Genomic DNA, 20,075 nt, shown 5'->3' with positions numbered 1-20,075 from the left:
AAGTAAAGGGGATTTTTACTCACCTGGTGCACAGCGGGATTCTTCGTGAACGCAAAGAACCCGCTTGCACCGATGATCCCCGTTTGCCTGTAGAAATAAAGCTGTTTTCTTCTTGCAAAAAAAGGATCCCCAGTAATCCTTAAAGGAGATGCAGCAGTAGGAAAAAACCCCAGTGGGTGATAACACCCCACAATGGGGAAAATACAATCAGTAGAAGACAAAAAATCCTCCTGCGCTCTTTGTTTGGGGCTTTTTGCAATCCGAAATAGGGACTTCCAAATCACCAAAATATACAGTGAAGTATATTTTATTTATACAAAAAGAACTATAACAGTCTTGCAACGCGTTTCGACGCTATTCAGAGCGTCTTTTTCAAGCATGACATAACACAATCTTAGTTGCTTTATATAGAGTCACTTACTTTTCCTCCATGTGCGGAGTCCAGGGCTCGCGGCATGGGACGCCGGTCTCGTCGCTGCTGACGTAACCATTCAAGCGACGGCAGTTTTGATATGACGGCTCTAGTGAATGAAGTTACGCTATTGGCGTAGCTACGTTAAAAACTTACGTAGTTTGCGTAACTCCGTCCCTATGCGCTGGGCTCCGGACTCCGATAGGAGAGCATACATTTATAATTCCGCTGTCTGCGGTTTTACCTTCTAAACAATAAGGATAGAATTACATCACAACAATACTCTTGATTATGTATAAAACATAATCTGTGATTAGTTTTTTAAAAAATAGAGATAAAATATTTATATATATATATAGATGTTATTTTAAATTAATGTTTTTTTAAAAAAATATGTTTTATACATAATCAAGAGTATTGTTGTGATGTAATTCTATCCTTATTGTTTAGAAGGTAAAACCGCAGACAGCGGAATTATAAATGTATGCTCTCCTATCGGAGTCCGGAGCCCAGCGCATAGGGACGGAGTTACGCAAACTACGTAAGTTTTTAACGTAGCTACGCCAATAGCGTAACTTCATTCACTAGAGCCGTCATATCAAAACTGCCGTCGCTTGAATGGTTACGTCAGCAGCGACGAGACCGGCGTCCCATGCCGCGAGCCCTGGACTCCGCACATGGAGGAAAAGTAAGTGACTCTATATAAAGCAACTAAGATTGTGTTATGTCATGCTTGAAAAAGACGCTCTGAATAGCGTCGAAACGCGTTGCAAGACTGTTATAGTTCTTTTTGTATAAATAAAATATACTTCACTGTATATTTTGGTGATTTGGAAGTCCCTATTTCGGATTGCAAAAAGCCCCAAACAAAGAGCGCAGGAGGATTTTTTGTCTTCTACTGATTCAATTTTGATTGCGGCGTTTTGCCACAATTTTACTTTAGATTTTAGACGCAGATTCCTGCCTCCGACAGCGGGATTGTGCTGGGTGATAAGCTGCACCAAATGTGGTAAAATAGAGCAGACAACGCTCAACAATCGTGGCATTTTTGCATGTCTGCGAAGCACCATTGAAATCAATAGGAGTGTTATACTGCGATTACCGTGGCATTCAAACCTTGTGGTAAAAAGTGTATGTGTGAGAGATGCTGTGCCAAATTCCACACCAAAATCCACAGGTCTGACTGCAAGTTTGGATGCGGAACTTACTGTGGATTGAAGTGCATCTTATTCCATGCCATGTGAAGGATCCTAAAGGTGTTTCTGATAAGGCAACGAGATTTGAAAGTGGTAGGTTTCACAGGTGCTTTGCCTGTTAAATGAACAGAGTTTGATTACTAAAAATCTGTTCTGAAAGATTGGTGAGTGCGAACGATACTTTGATGCAAATGTAACGACCTAGGAGAGACGCTACATATATCAGTGTCATGGAGAAATGAACACTGTAGGTATGGCCGGAGACCTAGTCCTTGTCATGGTGTAACCAAGTGGTAACACAGGGGGAATGCTTATAGAAGTATATATGTATCTCATGTTGTGACACCACCGTTACCACTTCGTTATTCTATGCGGCGGAGTAATAAAGTGTATCGCACCTCGGGTCCCCAGAACGGTTGACGCCCGGTAACACTTTACTTAAATAAACTTACAGAAGCTCAGAGGTCGGGAGAACTAATACACAGGAACAATACGGCCCTATAGTCCACGTTATCTATATTTCATCACTCCTGGACATGAAATATACTCCGGAGGAGGTAAAAAGACAAGATCCTCTCCACATACTCTCTGGCAAGAAAAATTACTTAGAAGGCCTAGCCTAGAAGCACCCCCTATATTCTCTGCATGGGTGTCAAAATCACGTACCTCTGTGTGGTGATCCTATTGGCGGATGGCCACACAGGAGAAATAAATGCTTGTAGTGTAAACAGGTACCTGGTTTGTGTGAAGTAGGATGTTGGGGGTTGTGCGCTCTCTTTGTAATGGACGAGGCACTATGGGTAGTCGTTCCTCCTCCATCTTCACCAACATGGAAGCTGATGGTGCTCCCATGCGGCTCTGTGTTAGCTCCGAGCAGCAGGTAAGATGGAACCCTGCTCCAACACAGACTGAAGAAGACCCTTTCTCACTCTCAGACACTCACTTTTATAACCTCACTTGTACCACATGACACAGTAGGATAGATACATTCAGCAGCAGAGCTGATAGGCAATGATTTTATGGGAGTTAACCCCTCAGACGCTGCAGCTGTGCAACACACATACAGAAGATTGACATGACAGATTTGCACAGTGCATCCACATGAGACAATACATGTATGACAATTATGGAGGGGACCAGGGTGACGTTCTGGGACACTACACAAACGCCTTTCTAAAGAGCTTAAAAGACACTTGAGACTAGAAAAGACAACAAACACTGAGGACCTGGGTGTACATTAATCCTCAGTTTGACAAATTATCTACAATTAGAGAAAATTCAGAGCTGTTGCTTCCATCCGCGGGAGGCTCTCCCCTTATCTCAGAAACGCATCAGAGCATCCTTTCACCTTTGGCTCGCCATGACTCATTGTACTTTACTTTCTCCTCATGTACACGCAAACCTTTTTTTAGGATGGCAGCTCTTCTCTCGGTCCAAGAAATTTGATAGTGTCCTTTCTGCGTCACTTTGTACTTTTTCCATCATTTAGTTCTATTTAACTTCAGCAATTGACAGTGCAAATCTGATATTTTACTGTTACATATTCTAGAAAATATGGTTAAACCTTATATATATAATATTGTATTTATTTATTTATTGCCTAGGCTATAAGAGTGCTGGTATCACAAAATTGGTTCAAGATTTTATATGTAAAAAATTCACTCTGGACCATTTGATTAGCAAAAGGCTAAAACTGGCTCAAATCAATGAAGCATTTGACCTGATCTGCAGTGGGACCGGGTAAGTACATAAAATACACACATATGGATATGAGATTTCCATATGTGTAAACCATCACAGTACAGGATATACATATATGGCGGTTATTGTGAGGCTGGCACTGAGAACTAATGTTGGGTTAGTACAGGGTTAGCGAAATTAAATTTCCCCCAACTCAGAGGCTTCTGGTGGGCGTTCTGCTGCTCCAAATGAGACGAAAATCGTGGAAACCAAGGGGGATTTATTGAACATTTGTAGTGGGATTTGCCTAGCTATAGCACCTTCTATCGGCACCTTTTAATCCAAAAAAAAGTCATAAATGGCAAGCACAATTTCCAAAGTGGCCATTGGCAGAAATTTTGTCTCAGAACACCCTTCAGAGGCCTCTGAGTTGGGAAGTTTAATTTTGGTAACCCTGTACTTTGGATTCTGCTATGGATGGTGACAGTATGACTAGAAGCTCTCAGGAAGGTGCGAGCAGAGTATTAGAACAAGCAGGATTTTGTGCTCTCCATGTACCACACCTCCTCCATCTCCAATTCTGGAAAGTAAATTTTTACTGCTGTAATAAAAAATTTTTAATCAGGCCCAAATGGGATCTGATAAATACAGGCCTTAATCATAGCATGCATCAAAATGATCACAGATACATCAAAAAGAAACGCTGACCAATTGGTGAGGACCTCTGAGACTCATGTCCCAGTGAATTTATAAACTTAATGATATTGTCAGTAGAAAACACAAGCAGATTATATTGATGACTAATGCTTAATAGTGCTGAATACAATCTTGTCCGCGATGTAAATCAAAAAGGTACACAGGTAATGGGGTATGATCACTGTGTACAGTAAAAAAAAAGATAAATTTGTATTGTTTTAAGTATACTTACCAACAGAATAATTTATTTTTTGCTGCAGTATAAAAACAAGACCATCCCAAAGATGGTGAAATTGGTGTGGTTTTTCCTTTTTTAAAAATTTTTTTAGTACATTTTATATAGTAAATAAAGATGAGCGAGCACCAAAATGCTCGGGTGCTCGTTACTCAGGACGAACTTTTCGCGATGCTCGTGGGTTCGTTTCGAGTAACGAACCCCATTGAAGTCAATGGGCGACCCGAGCATTTTTGTATATCGCCGATGCTCGCTAAGGTTTTCATTTGTGAAAATCTGGGCAATTCAAGAAAGTGATGGGAACGACACAGCAACGGATAGGGCAGGCGAGGGGCTACATGTTGGGCTGCATCTCAAGTTCCCAGGTCCCACTATTAAGCCACAATAGCGGCAAGAGTGCCCCCCCCCCCCCCCCCCCCACTGTCAGCATAAAGATCGTTCTCCTCTGCCATAGCTGTAACAGCTGTGGCAGAGAAGAACGATGTTTGCCCATTGAATTCAATGGAGCCGGCAATACAGCAGGTTCCACTGAAAGCAATGGGCTGCCGGCGATCGCGGGATGAATTGTCGGGAAGGGCTTAAATATATAAGCCCTTCCCTGCAATTCATCCAGAAATGTGTTACAATAAAAATATATACCGGCGTATAAGGCGACGGGGCGTATAAGACGACCCCCCAACTGTCACCTTATACGCCGGCAATGCAGCGGAGCAAAGAATAAAAATCATTACTCACTTCTCCTGGTGTTCTGCGGCGCTGCTGCAGGCTGTCGCTCCCTCCTGGTCCCCGGCAGAGCATTGCTTTCTGGACTCAGTGGTTGAAATCCCCGCCTCCAGAAACACACATGCCTTCAGCCAATCACAGCCATTCAATGACATCATTGTCATTGGCTGTGATTGGCTGAAGGCACCTGTGTTTCAGGAGGCGGGGATTTAAAGCCCTTCGTACAGAAAGCAATGCTCTGCCGGGAACCAGGAGGGAGCGACAGCCTGCAGCAGCGCCGCAGAACGCCAGGAGAAGTGAGTAATGATTTTTATTCTTTGCTCCACTGTATTGCCGGCGTATAAGGTGACAGTTGGCGGGGGGTCGTCTTATACGCCCCGTCGCCTTATACGCCGGTATATATTTTTATTGTAACACATTTCTGGATGAATTGCAGGGAAGGACTTATATATTTAAGCCCTTCCCGACAATTCATCCCGCGATCGCCGGCAGCCCATTGCTTTCAGTGGAACCTGCTGTATTGCCGGCTCCATTGAATTCAATGGGCAAACATCGTTCTTCTCTGCCACAGCTGTTACAGCTGTGGCAGAGAAGAATGATTTGTCTTCTATATGTTCTCAATGGGGTCGGCGCTGCTGCCGCCGGCCCCATTGAGTGCATATAGAGAAGAGAACAGAAATCGCAGATCGCACATAGGTGCGATCTGCGATTTCTATGGCCTAAGAAGGACCATTGGGGTTCTTGAAGCCTAAAATCACTCCTAACACTCTCCCTATAGCAGCTCCGGCATCAACAACACTTTCCCTGAACTATGTCAGAATGCATCTGTGGCGAGCCGCGGGAGGGGCAGATTTTAATACTCGGGTGACACCTAATCTCGCCAGCCACTCACTGCAGGGGGGTGGTATAGGGCTTGAACGTTGCAGGGGGAAGTTGTAGTGCCTTCCCTGTCTTTCTATTGGCCAGAAAAGCGCACAAATTTCTCAGGGAAGAAAATGAAAGTAACCCGAACACCGCGTGGTACTCGTTACGAGTAACGAGCATCTCGAACACCCTAATACTCGAACGAGTATCAAGCTCGGACGAGTATGCTCGCTTATCTCTAATAGTAAATTAAACAGTACCATTGAAAAATATAACTTGTCCCACAAAAAAAATCAAGCCCTCAGACACCTACCTCGATGGATAAATAAGGCTACACTCAAATGAACCTCGCGCGAGATGCACAACTCCCACAAATATGAACTCCATCCCTTTTTTTTCCACGCACGTCAGAGGATCATAAGTAGTTCCCATTGACTTTAGTATGAACATCGATGATGTGAATAACTCAATTCTAAAAAATGAAGGTTATACTAATGTGAGCTTTGTGTGTTTCGCAAAACAACTTGTGCAAGTTTATCAGTCATGTGAATGTAGACTAACTTGTGTGTATTGTTTTTGTTTGACAGTGTGGAAGAAAAACCTGAAAAGTGGGGGGGGGGGGGGTAGTGGCGGGGGTGAACGTCATTAGGTGGTTAAATATCATTCTTTGTTCATGAATGACCAAATTAATGAGTATATATTACAAATCATGAGAACATGATGTGCTCTTCAGAGAACCCCTCTAGGCAGTCCTACATGCTGATGGACTGTAAAATCTTTTAATTACTTTTTCCATCTTTCTTGTTTCAGGATTCGGAGTATTATCATATACTAATCACACTGCAAGCTGATATCCTGACTAGGCCGATGGAGCTTTCCTTCTTCAGATGAATTTCCAGCCTCTGTTTAATAACAAGGCACATATATGAAATATCTATACCGTATATGGCTACTAGCTGATATTTTCGCCTTCGCCCCAGTTAATTTGGTACAGGTGATTACCTGTTGTTCGCACGGAAAATTTTAATTAAGCCATGGTTACTTTAGAGGAACCAAGGAATAAAATATGTATACACATAGAGGAGCATTAGATTCTCCTCAGACTGCATGTACCGATGTCCCTCTACAGAATGTGCCACCCCTTCCACGCTCCTCACTTTTTACCCTTAAAGGTAACAACCCCTTTTATTCAAATTTGGCCCCAGACTGGAGGTTGTAGCCCTTTCTTAGCCTTAAAGACATGCTCCATCCCTGCAGTCCATGGCAGTTTGCTTATGTACTTGACAGCCTTTTATTATATGTATATAGAGCAAAGGTAGATTCTCCTCAGTATACACACACAGAGGTCAGTTAGATTGTTGTGCTTAATTTCACACTTGTACAACACTGGGAAGTTACATTACATAGGGGTGCATTTACTTTTGCAGTTAGCATTGAATAATCGAGTTGTGACCCCTTTACTTTTCGTATTTAGGACCTAAAGAATGCTCATGTCAAAATTACATGTTTGTACGGCATTAGGAAGTTAGAGAATTGGATTTAGTACATTACATAGTGGTGCCAATGCTTTTGCAGTTAGCATTGAATAATCGAATTGTTACCCCTTAACTTTTCCTATTTAGGACCTAAAAAATGCTCCTGCCAAATTTCATGTTTCTATGACACCGGGAAGATAGAGAATTCGTGGCGAGTGAATCAGTCAGTTAGGGCTTTCACCTTTATAGAGATATATGTCTTTTTTGCATATGATGGTAAAAATGACTTATGAAATATGATTCTAAGGCCAACTGTTAATTTAATAAAATTTGAATCAAATATTGCTGTTTTATTGCATTTTATTTTAAAGGATCTGTAGAAAGATAGTTCCTCTGCTCCAAGCACACATATATATTTAAAGGTTTGTCTTTCCTGCCCCCCCTCCCACCACCACCACCACTTATATTAAAAATGTCTTAGATTGAAATACCTTTTACGGCCCTTGGAGTGGTTCAGTATGGCAATGTGGCCCTCGGACAAGAAAAAATTGTGCATACCTGGGTTGAACAAATCGGTAAACCTCTTCACAGCAAAGAAGATTGAATGGCAATTGCTTCTTTGCGGGAAAATATTGGTCATATTTGTGTGTCTCGCAACTCACACAACTTGTACTATTTTTCTCACCCATGTGAAGGCAGCCTAAGGGCGCCCACCCACTGGCGTTTTTTTACCTGCGTTTTGCGTTTTTCCTGCACAGGCATAGAGATAACATGTGTTCCTGTCCACTGGCGTTTTTTTTGCGTTGCGTTTGCGTTTTTAACATAGGAACTGTCAGTTGCATATGTGTCCTTATTTTTCTCCTAATGCACCCATGAATGTCAATGGAAATTAACGGAAAAGCCGCGAAAACGCCGCGAAAAACGCGCGGAAAAATCACGGAAAACGCAAACGCCAGTGGGTGGGCGCCCTTAAAGATAGAAACACATTATTTCCTGCTGTAATTTTGCCACTGAAATATCCCTAATAAGAGTGCAAACAGCAAGCATACTTGCCCTGCTACAACTTTTCTATTACAGCAGTATCCTGGTGTAACCATTCCCATATTTGTCACTTGGTGCTCCTGATATATGCTGTGGAGAAATCCATTAAGGAGCCTTACATCACAGTACTAATATACCCCATATGACACGGCAGCAAAAGTACATACCGCCTGAAATCATAAGAACTCATGATTGGCTTAGTTTGCAATGACTGACACATGTTAACACCTTAAGGTGTGTGTTACTACTTAACACATGATTTCTAGGAAACAAAACTAGAATAGACTTACTCTGTGTTCATTGTTCTAGTAGCTTCTCTTTAAATGGGGGGGGGGGGGGAATCAGGACATTTTTAAGCCTGGGAAAGATGTATGGGAGTATGTACAAGCACCTCGCCTGCACATACCAGCGTATAATATTGAACTTTTATTATTCAGCTGCTAGCCATTTACTAAGAAGGTAAATATACTAATATATTGTGACAAGTCGGGGGTTCACTCGCCTCTGGTTAGCCGTCCACATGGTTAGGAAGTGGCATACCTTGCACGAAAATATGCTCAGCAGTCTGAAGTTTCTTTAAATCTGGTTCCTGCCAGCCTTTATTCACAGCACATCAAACACCATACACAGTCCATAATGCTTTTAGGGTTCACGACCCACAGGGTCCTGTCACTAACCCCTCCTGGGGCATCTGGAGGGCGTCTTCCTCCGTCAGACCCAACTGGTCCAATATAAAGACCATAAACACCCCACCTGGGTATGAGGTTAGGATTGTCATCCCAGTCAACCTCAGGGCCTTTGCTGGTCCTCACTGGAACCCAGCTTGCAGCCTGTCCTGCCCTGCCAAGCTGTAACTTCCCCCTTGCTTCTGGCAGAAACTGGCTTATATGCAACCAATTCCTGCTGCACCCATTCAGGTATTAACCTTATCTTTTCAGCTATCAGACTGCCTGACTAGCACCCTCTGCAGGTTATTCTGTTACTGCACCACTATAATATACAGTATATACAGTATATAATGTTTGCTTGCCTAGGCGGATGTGAAAAACATATGACGAGACATATATACAATAGAATACATATTTTATTACTATAACAGCCTCTATTGATGTCAATGGAGGCATCCGACTGGCAGTCCATATGCGAATAACATTGCACTGCGGGCCTTCCATGTGCAGAATCCAACCCAGTCATGTAAGCCCGGCCTAAGAATGATAGAAAAATTCTGAGGTCATTTTGTAATTCTGGGGAGAAAAAAATCATATAAAAAACACATTGCTTGCCATGCTGCAAAATGTTTGTAGACCAGTGTAATTTTTCCACACTCGCTCTTGTGTCCAGTTTTCTCTTCTACATCCATGAGTAGTTGAGTAAACAGCTTGGAAACAGAGCTTATCCAGGCTGAATTAGGTCCTTATTTTCAGGTATGTGTAAATGCGGGCTGACCAACAGACAAGAAAGTGTATGCATTTTGAGTGGCACTTCTGGAAACCCATAAGCAACCAAACTAAGCAAGGAAGGGAATAAATGGAAAGTTCTTTCCAAATACTGCTCAGCAATTTGGAAGGCTATTTATTTGTATTGTACTCAAAAGTACAGTGTTACCTTTTACTTATGGTCAGTAAATAGCTCTGATCAGAAGCATAGCTATATGGGGTTGTGTCTGGGCCTAGTGATACCAGTATTATACATGGCATATGGTAGGCAGGTGACCCTGTTAGAGGCACTACTTGAAGCTCCTGAGCCCTAATGTAAAACCTATAACAGTGGCCCAGAGAGAGATTCTTGTCAGGGTCAGCGGAGGTGGAACTGGTTTGACTTTGGGGCAAATTTAGAGGCAATACCTCAGAAACCCGCTCTTCACCATTGACCCCACCAGTTTGGATATGAGTTTCGCTGCGGGGGCTCCAGCATGTTACACTGAAAATGGTCTCAGTAATATGGCAGATCACACTATTAAAGACCAAGATGCATGGGGGGGGGGGGGCTATCTCAGATTCCCAAATGGTGCATATAAAAATGAATTTTCTAAAACCCTACCTTTTTAAGTGTTTTATGCAGTTAGAATTTGGTCATTGATGTCCCTAAAAAAACAATTGACCTATGAATATGGAAAGCCATCAGAGAAGAAGAGGGGTAGCACAAACACAAGTCCTATGGAGTAGGTGCCTGCAGGCTTGTAACTGCATTTGGTGACCACTGATTTTATTTTTTTGGTTTAGTATGAAGTATACTCGTGGTACAGACATATGCATGAGAAATGGGTGAGGATATTCCCGAAATATCGCTGACATACAGCTGCACCCTTTCCTCCTCCTGACTGCACTCTTAGCGGAGGATCGCCACCTGAATATCTGTTTGGCAGTACAACAAATGCTGATTGTTACTGACTTTATACTGATATGGTGAATATATTATCTTTGAAGTTCATACTGATAGCTGAAGATTTGCTGTGCTATGTACCATCGATGTTCTGGCGTACTGTATTGATGTGGATATTGTGCTTGTGTGGATACTAATGTTAAATGGTCTATACTATTTGAGACTTTCCTGTAAAGCCAATCTATTTTTCAAGAGTCTAAGTCTGTACTTCAGTTTCTCATGCATTTAGACGTCATACACAGGTCAGGTAAAGGTGAATATTGTACATTTCTCAAAATGAATTGAGCAAAGACAGCATTCTATTTCAACGTCTGTGCAATGACCCGGATAACCAAACACGTATTGTTATCAACAAGCCCATGTCTGTTGTTCTTCTCCTCTATTGTTGTATTTTTTCCTTGCCCCTTTAATTCTTTACTTGTACTTGATAAGGCTAACATTACAAAAATAGAATGAAATATAATAGCTAAATATGGGAACACCAGTTTTCAATTGTCCTTATAGGCAGCAGAATTCATATGGATTCCAAGGCAAATGTGCAACAAATTTCATAATGTGAACAGGGCTTAATTCTATGTATCTACAATTCGTTAAGGCTTAAAACTAAATTCTCTGCAGATGGTTTAGAGCCTAATCCTATCCCTGTGCCAAAGCCCTGCACTCACTATTCTTTTCAGCTGGACTTTCTTGATGTCTTCACCTGTTTGTAAAGATCCCACAAGCGGGATCACCATCTGTATCACATGAGCCACTGGTGACACACTCATACTTTCCATAGGAACCAGGGGACAAATTGGATCGATGTTGTCATGGTCTCCTTAAACCGGTTGGGGTCTCTACCTTGTTATTAGAAGCGGATACAATTGCATGGCTACAGCATGCCTGTTATAGGCTTTCTGAACTCATGAGAGAGTGGACTTGCCATATAGCATTAAAACAAGTTAGATTTGGTGTAACAAGAACTAGGGGGTCAACATTGACCCACATGCACATACATTCTGACTAAAACTAAATTATGAGTTGAAGAAAAACTCGCAAGTGAGAGAACAGAAACAGAAGGGGAGCATCGATACCCCTGTTACATGTTTATGCAACGGCTAGCTCCTATCCTGTTACTTCCTATTTTATTTCACAAGTGTGATCCTCAGTGTTGCAAAACAATGTACCCAATAATCTTCATAAGATACTGCAGGCAAGAAAGAGCGGTTGCCAGGGCTACCAAAATTCAGTCTCCTGTACTATCCATTGGCCAACGGCTTGTCTCCAGCCTGCTTGCCGTGGCCCTCTCATAACACTTATGACTCAACTGAATAAAGCATATCCAATGAGAAATGAAACTTTAACCCCTTCAAGTGCAGAGATTTTACTTTTTTTCCTTACTTTTATTATTCATCCCTGCCTTCAAAGAGTCATAACAGCCATGACTGGGTAGCACAGAGATCCCGATCCTCCATCGAAGAAGCTGATATGTCAGGAATCAATGAGTCTCTTTCAAAAGACTGAAATTTTCCCCTCAATGACCGTGGATCCTCCAACCGTGCAGCCCCCACCACAGGAACCTCTGCAGAAAACCCCACTATTTTAAAATACACATTTCTACATTGTAAACTACCATGGATTCCTGGCATATCAGTCTCTTGGAGCAGGATCTTTGTGCTATACGTTTATGGAAAACTGTGCCTCAGCATGCCCATGTTTGGAGCTGTGCCAACCGTGTGTGGTTCCCATGGCAACATCGGTCTGCCGCAGGCAGTGTGCTGTATTGGTGCAGTGCCCCATACCGAGGAGAGACTAAGCAGTGAAGGTAAATTGAGATGGTAGTCATGGTGGCTCTACTGCTCCTCCTGAAAAGGTGGTAAAGGATCTTGGCAGTTCTTATTGTGTGTTACCTGCGGAGTTGGGTAGGGAAAGATGTTAGTTTGTATGATGCCAGCTTGCGTACAGGTAGGGACCCATTTTGAACAAAATAATAAATACAAAAATTTGGAGAACTAAACAAAAATGGTAGGAAGCACTCCAGGAAGCAGGCTTGTATGAAAACAATTTAACAGTTTTATTGAGAGAGTTATTTTCTTCGTGGCAGTTACACACTCGAATTACATTTATTTGAAGTGGATTAAGTCGCTTGGACGGTAGACAAACCCTTTGAGTAGACATGGGAAGTGAGGGTTAACTTTCTACTTGCTTGACCTCCTGGCTGGACACTCCACCTTAACTTCTCTGGCTGTGATTACAACGAACTGACTGTTTCTGGCTTGTTTCTTTACTCTGACTCTGCCTTCTGTTTCTTGCTATTGAACTTTCCTTCTCCTTCGCTATCTCTCGCTTCTACTTGCCATCCCGAATAACTTGGCTCTTAGTGCTCACACTTTAGATGTTTTCCTTCCCACCGCACTGACTTGGAAGTGAAGATTGCCTCCTTGTTCCTCCCCTTGTCTATATCTCAGGGTCCCCTGGACTAGACTCCTTAACCCCACCCACTCTTTACCTTTTATACCTTCCTACATAACCAATCCTAGGCTATGGTAAAGCTATCTACCCAATCACTTTACTAGCTAGAAGTAATTGGCAGGTATAGGACACAGTTAGGTTGACTTCTGCAAAATCATGCAGAGCTGGGTTGAGGAACACTTTCAGTTAACCCATTATTGACCATTTAAAGTCTCACAAGCCCAATTAGAATGGAAGAATATGAACAATACATGATAACATTTCACAACTTATTATACATCACCTTATGACCTGATTCTAAGGATATAGGCAACACAGAAAGTTCTGGAGTACCCAAATCTAGGGTGCTACATTGGCACTGTGAGTAGAAGAGACGGGATGAGCTCCTGCATTAATTTGCTGATGCCGCACGCGCTTTTGCGTTCGAGTGATCAATGCTGTGGATATGTGTGATTTACTAAAGATTGAATGGCTATGGATGCTGAAATTACGAATATAGGTGCTGCACACGTCTCTGCACTTTATTGGTGGACTTCACGCATGTGTGTGTTTTACTGAAGGCTGAGTTGCTATGGACTGAAACTCCCCCCCCCCCCCCCCCGTACTCAAGATAGAAACAGGCTAGTGACTACGGCGTGTGGCGCCCGCTTGGTTCTCTATCTCCACTCTGTCTGACTCCTCACAGTGATAAAAAACAAATGACCGCATTTAGCTTTTCGCTCCCTCACTCTCATGAGTAGCCATGCTCTGCGTCATCCTTCTTCCTACGCTAAACATTGTATCTCTGGAGCCACCCTTTTTGGGCAGCATTATCTATCCTCTTCCGCTGATACACATAACACCGCCATTAAAAAACAAAATTGTGGCCAACTTAACTTAATACAACTCCAAAAATACCAGTTAAAAAGAATAACAGAAACTTGAATAAAATTAATATACCAGAGCCCCCTCTTCCACTAGCAGAACAAAGTCTTGTAGTTGTCAAGCAGAGTCAAACCCAAAAAGAGAATCACCGTCTTAAAGGGAACCTGTCACCTGTCTAAAACACCATTAATAGAGATGAGCGAGCACCAAAATGCTCGGGTGCTCGTTATTCGAGATGAACTTTTCGCGATGCTCGAGGGTTCGTTTCGAGTAACGAACCCCATTGAAGTCAATGGCCGACCCGAGCATTTTTGTATATCGCCGATGCTCGCTAAGGTTTTCATTTGTGAAAATCTGGGCAATTCAAGAAAGTGATGGGAACGACACAGAAACGGATAGGGCAGGCGAGGGGCTACATGTTGGGCTGCATCTCAAGTTCCCAGGTCCCACTATTAAGCCACAATAGCGGCAAGAGTGCCCCACCCCCCTCTCCCAACAATTTTTACTTCTGAAAAACCCTCATTAGCAAGGCATACCTTAGCTAAGCACCACACTACCTCCAACAAAGCACAATCACTGCCTGCATGACACTCCGCTGCCACTTCTCCTGGGTAACATGCTGCCCAACCCCCCCCCCCCCCCCCCGCACGACCCAGTGTCCACAGCGCACACCAAAGTGTCCCTGCGCAGCCTTCAGCTGCACTCATAGCCACACCACCCTCATGTCTATTTATAAGTGTGTCTGCCATGAGGAGGAACCGCAGGCACAAACTGCAGAGGGTTGGCACGGCCAGGCAGCGACCCTCTTTAAAAGGGACGGGGCGATAGCCCACAATGCTATACGGAAGCAATGAGAAATCCAATCCTGTGCCACCTCCATCAGGAGCTGCACACGTGGGCATAGCAATGGGGAACCCATGTGCCACACGCTATTCATTCTGTCAAGGTGTCTGCATTCCCCAGTTAGACCAGGGTTTTTTATAAATAGTCACAGGCAGGTACAACTCCACAATGGGAATTCCGTGTGCACCCACAGCATGGGTGGCTCCCAGGAACCCACCGGCGGTACATAAATGTATCCCATTGCAGTGCCCTGGACAGCAGAACTAACGTCAGATTAAATGCAGGTGGGCTTCGGCCTACACTGCATGCCCCAGTCAGACCGGGGTTTTTAATACATAGACACCGGCAGGTACAAATCCCTAATGTGAAGTCCCTGTGGACCCACAGCATGGGTGGCTCCCTGGAACCCAACGGCAGTACATAAATATATCCCATTGCATTGCCCATCACAGTTGAGGTAACGTCAGGTTTAATGCAGGTGGGCTTCAGCCCACACTGCATGCCCCAGTCAGACTGGGGTTCTTTAGAAGTGGACACATGCAGTTACAACTCCGTGTGGACCGACAGCATGGGTGGGTCCCAGGAAGCAACCGGCGGTACATAAATATATCCCATTGCATTGCCCATCACAGCTGAGGTAACGTCCGATTAAATGCAGGTGGGCTTCGGCCCACACTGCATGCCCCAGTCTGACCGGGGTTTTTAATACATAGACACTGGCAGGTACAAATGCCTAATGTGAAGTCCCTGTGGACCCACAGCATGGGTGGCTCCCTGGAACCCATCGGCGGTACATAAATATATCCCATTGCATTGCCCATCACAGCTGAGGTAACGTCAGGTTTAATGCAGGTGGGCTTCGGCCCACACTGCATCCCCCAGTCAGACTGGGGTTCTTTAGAAGTGGACACATGCAGTTACAACTCTGTGTGGACCGACAGCATGGGTGGGTCCCAGGAAGCCATCGGCGGTACATAAATATATCCCATTGCATTGCCCATCACAGCTGAGGTAACGTCAGGTTTAATGCAGGTGGGCTTCAGCCCACACTGCATGCCCCAGTCTGACCGGGGTTTTTAATACATAGACACTGGCAGGTACAACTCCCTAATGTGAAGTCCCTGTGGACCCACAGCATGGGTGGCTCCCTGGAACCCACCGGCGGTACATAAATATATCCCATGCAGTGCCCTGCTCAGCAGAGCTAACGTCACATACAATACAGGTGTGCTTCGGGCCACAGTGCATGCCCCAGTCAGACTGGTAATATGTTTATGTAGCAAAAGTGTAGGCCAACCCCACACACCTTGCTGTACCATGAGTGCAGGCGAAGCCCATAAAAATTACTAGGATTACACTGTAGGCGAGGGCCCAAAAAAATTGGTGTACCAACAGTACTAATGTACCTCAGAAAAATTGCCCATGCCCAACCAAGAGGGCAGGTGAAACCCATTAATCGCTTTGGTTAATGTGGCTTAATTTGTAACTAGGCCTGTAGGCAGCCCAGTTAAAATAAAAATTGGTTCAGGTGCAAGTTTCAACGCTTTAATGAGAATTGAAACGTATAAACATTGTTTACTAAAGTAATATGACTGAGCCTTGTGGGCCTAAGAAAAATTGCCCATTCGGCGTGATTACGTGAGGTTTCAGGAGGAGGAGGATGAATATAATACACAGATTGATGAAGCTAAAAGGTCCCCGTTTTTGATGGTGATAGACAACGATGCTTCCATCCGCGGGTACAGCCTACGTATTGTTTAGGTACCGCTGCTGTCCGCTGGTGGAGAAGAGAACTCTGGGGAAATCCAGGCTTTGTTCATCTTTATGAGTGTAAGCCAGTCGGCACTGTCGGTTGGCAGGCGGGTACGCTTATCCGTGATGATTCCCCCAGCCGCACTAAACACCCTCTCTGACAAGACGCTAGCCACAGGACAAGCAAGCACCTCCAGGGCATACAGCGTGAGTTCAGGCCACATGTCCAGCTTCGACACCCAGTAGTTGTAGGGGGCAGAGGCGTCACAGAGGACGGTCGTGCGATCGGCTACGTACTCCCTCACCATCCTTTTACAGTGCTCCCGCCGACTCAGCCTTGACTGGGGAGCGGTGACACAGTTTTGCTGGGGAGCCAGAAAGCTGGCAAAGGCCTTGGAGAGTGTTCCCCTGCCTGCGCTGTACATGCTGCCTGATCTCCGAGCCTCCCCTGCTACCTGGCCCTCGGAACTGCGCCTTCTGCCACTAGCGATGTCGGATGGGAATTTTACCATCAGTTTGTCCGCCAGGGTCCTGTAGTATAGCATCACTCTCGAACCCCTTTCCCTTTCGGGTATGAGAGTGGAAAGGTTCTCCTTATACCGTGGGTCGAGCAGTGTGTACACCCAGTAATCCGTAGTGGCCAGAATGCATATAACGCGAGGGTCACGAGAAAGGCATCCTAACATGAAGTCCGCCATGTGTGCCAGGGTACCTGTACGCAACACATGGCTGTCCTCACTAGGAAGATCACTTTCAGGATCCTCCTCCTCCTCCTCCTCCTCAGGCCATACACACTGAAAGGATGACAGGCAAGCAGCATGGGTAGCCTCAGCAGTGGGTCAAGCTGTCTCTTCCCCCTCCTCCTCATGCTCCTCCCCCTCCTCCTCCTCCTCCTCAACGCGCTGAAATATAGACATGAGGGTGCTCTGACTATCCAGCGACATACTGTCTTCCCCTGCCTCCGTTTCCGAGCGCAAAGCGTATGCCTTTATGCTTTGCAGGGAACTTCTCAAGAGGCATAGCAGAGGAATGGTGACGCTAATGATTGCAGCATCGTCGCTCACCATCTGGGTAGACTCCTCAAAGTTTCCAAGGACCTGGCAGATGTCTGCCAACCAGGCCCACTCTTCTGTAAAGAATTGAGGAGGCTGACTTCCACTACGCCGCCCATGTTGGTGTTGGTATTCCACTATAGCTCTATGCTGCTCATAGAGCCTGGCCAACATGTGGAGCGTATAGTTCCACCGTGTGGGCACGTCGCACAGCAGTCGGTGCACTGGCAGATTAAACCAATGTTGCAGGGTGCGCAGGGTGGCAGCGTCCGTGTTGGACTTGCGGAAATGTGCGCTGAGCCAGCGCACCTTTCCGAGCAGGTCTGACAAGCGTGGGTAGCTTTTCAGAAACCGCTGAACCACCAAATTAAAAATGTGGGCCACTAGTAGGCCTAAAGTATTTTGCTTCTATTTTTTTAAATGCAGCAGACAGATACTGTAGGCAGCGTATATTATGTATACTGTTTCCCTCTGGCGGGATGACGGCGGTGATGTAACGGAGACAGCAGAGTCAGGAAACAATTTTGCGCAAGCCTGCTGTAACGCTTAGCTGCATATTAATTAGGACTACTACCCCCAGCAGACACGCAGTACACTGAAGACGGTCATAGGCAGCCCAAATATTAGTATTTTTCCCCAATTTTTTTAAAAAGCCCACTGCCTATATAGCCTGTATATCTCTTTCCCTGCCTCACCAGTACTGGCCCTATACTCTGTACAATGACTGCAGGCTGAGGACGCAATGCTCTGCACGCCCGATATACAAAAAAAAAAAATTGTGCAACACTGCTAAAAGCAGCCTCAACAGTACTGCACATGGTCAGATGTGGCCCTAAGAAGGACCGTTGGGGTTCTTGAAGCCTAATATAACTCCTAACGCTCTCCCTATAGCAGCAGCAGCAGCACTTTCCCTGATCTATGTCAGAATGCATCTATGGCGAGCCGCGGGCGGGGCAGATTTAAATACTCGGGTGACACCTGATCTCCCCAGCCACTCACTGCAGGGGGGTGGTATAGGGCTGGAACATCACAGGAGGAAGTTGTAATGCCTTCCATGTCTTTCTATTGGCCAGAAAAGCGCGCAAATGTCTCAGAGATGAAAGTGAAAGTAACTCGAACATCGCGTGGTGTTCGTCTCGAGTAACAAGTATCTCGAACACCCTAATACTCGAACGAGTATCAAGCTCGGACGAGTACACTCGCTCATCTTTAACCATTAACTAACGGTGCTGTCAGGGGAGGTGTTTTTTTAGACTCACCCACTTCTTGGTTCCCACAGTGTCTGCCATACACCAGATGAAAAACGAACTCTCTTCAGAGTCCCATGTGAGCACACTTTCATAAGCTTTTATAGGGGTACAAGTTAGTTTATGGAGCTTTAGGCAGGTAACAGGTTCCCCCTAAATAAAGCCAGGCGCAATAAAGGGAATAGTGTGACGCCCTTGGTTGTTACAGTGCTAAAAATCATATCCAGCAGTCTTTATTTTGTGTGGTTTAGGTCTGCCATCTTGTGGTCATTATGTCATATTGCATGTTATAAATAACCATGACTCTTTGATGCAATTTATATCCTAATCATATATAGAGTTGGTTTAAATATTATTTCACATGGGCTCGTTCACATGGGCGTATGCGTACAATGCTGCGAGCCAGAAGAGACCGCGTACGGGCTGTGATTGGCACTGCACATGTCTGGGAATCTAACGTCATGGAAATACACAGTGAAGGTAAATTGAGATGGTAGTCATAGTGGCTCTGCTGCTCCTCCTAAAGAGAGAGAGTCCCCCATTGACTTCAATGGGGTTCATTACTCGAATAGAGCTCTCGAATATATTAAGAAAAGCTCGACTCGAATAACGAGCACCCGAGCATTTTGGTACTCGCTCATCTCTAATGGCCTTTCAAGTGTAGCCCATTAAAGAGCTGCATATGATATGCAGAGAAATAGAGCATGCTGCAATTTATTTCTCCTATGCATCGATACACAATGCCCACACCCAGGCGTGAATGGAAGAATGAAAGTCCATTGACTTTCGTTGCTCCCATTCACTGCATGTTACCTATGGGAAATACGCATGTGATACAATAAGCCCATGTGAATGAGCCATTAAGCTGCTTTCACATCTGTGTCGGAGGTACTATTTTCCTGCTCTGCTATGGAAGCAGGAAAGGGGAATCCCCTGGACGAACGGATCCCTCTTATGACGAAACCATACACCGGCGAAAATACCATGCATGCAACTTTATTTCTTCTGGAATTTTGTGCCGGATCTGCAACGGAACCTCCGAACAGACGTTCCAGCGCTGATGTGAACCTGGGCTTAGTTAAAGGGGTTGTCCCGCGGCAGCAAGTGGGTCTATACACTTCTGTATGGCCATATTAATGCACTTTGTAATATACATTGTGCA

The 20,075-nt window shown here is 44.6% G+C and overlaps 1 protein-coding gene and 1 long non-coding RNA gene across 4 annotated transcripts in view; one reads left to right on the top strand and one right to left on the bottom strand.

Moving 5' to 3' along the window:
- The window catches only part of LOC136572941 (NADP-dependent alcohol dehydrogenase-like), a 58,059-nt gene extending 50,438 nt beyond the window's left edge, over window positions 1-7,621 (top strand). For all 3 annotated transcript variants that reach the window (XR_010785830.1, XM_066573983.1, XM_066573982.1), the window contains 2 exons: window positions 3,213-3,348; window positions 6,617-7,621. Coding sequence is in view for 2 of the 3 variants with exons in the window: in XM_066573983.1 (XP_066430080.1) it covers window positions 3,213-3,348; window positions 6,617-6,641 (161 nt within the window). In the remaining variant the exon portion in view is untranslated. The remainder of the gene's footprint in view (window positions 1-3,212; window positions 3,349-6,616) is intronic.
- Window positions 1-20,075, bottom strand: part of LOC136572944 (uncharacterized) — a 137,020-nt gene that overhangs the window by 13,501 nt on the left and 103,444 nt on the right. The window lies entirely within an intron of this gene.

The sequence above is a fragment of the Eleutherodactylus coqui genome, chromosome 7 (genome assembly GCF_035609145.1).
Source record: "Eleutherodactylus coqui strain aEleCoq1 chromosome 7, aEleCoq1.hap1, whole genome shotgun sequence".
Lineage (NCBI taxonomy): Eukaryota > Metazoa > Chordata > Amphibia > Anura > Eleutherodactylidae > Eleutherodactylus > Eleutherodactylus coqui.
The sequence above is the reverse complement of the archived record's forward strand: the minus strand, read 5'-3'. Positions and strand labels throughout refer to the sequence as shown.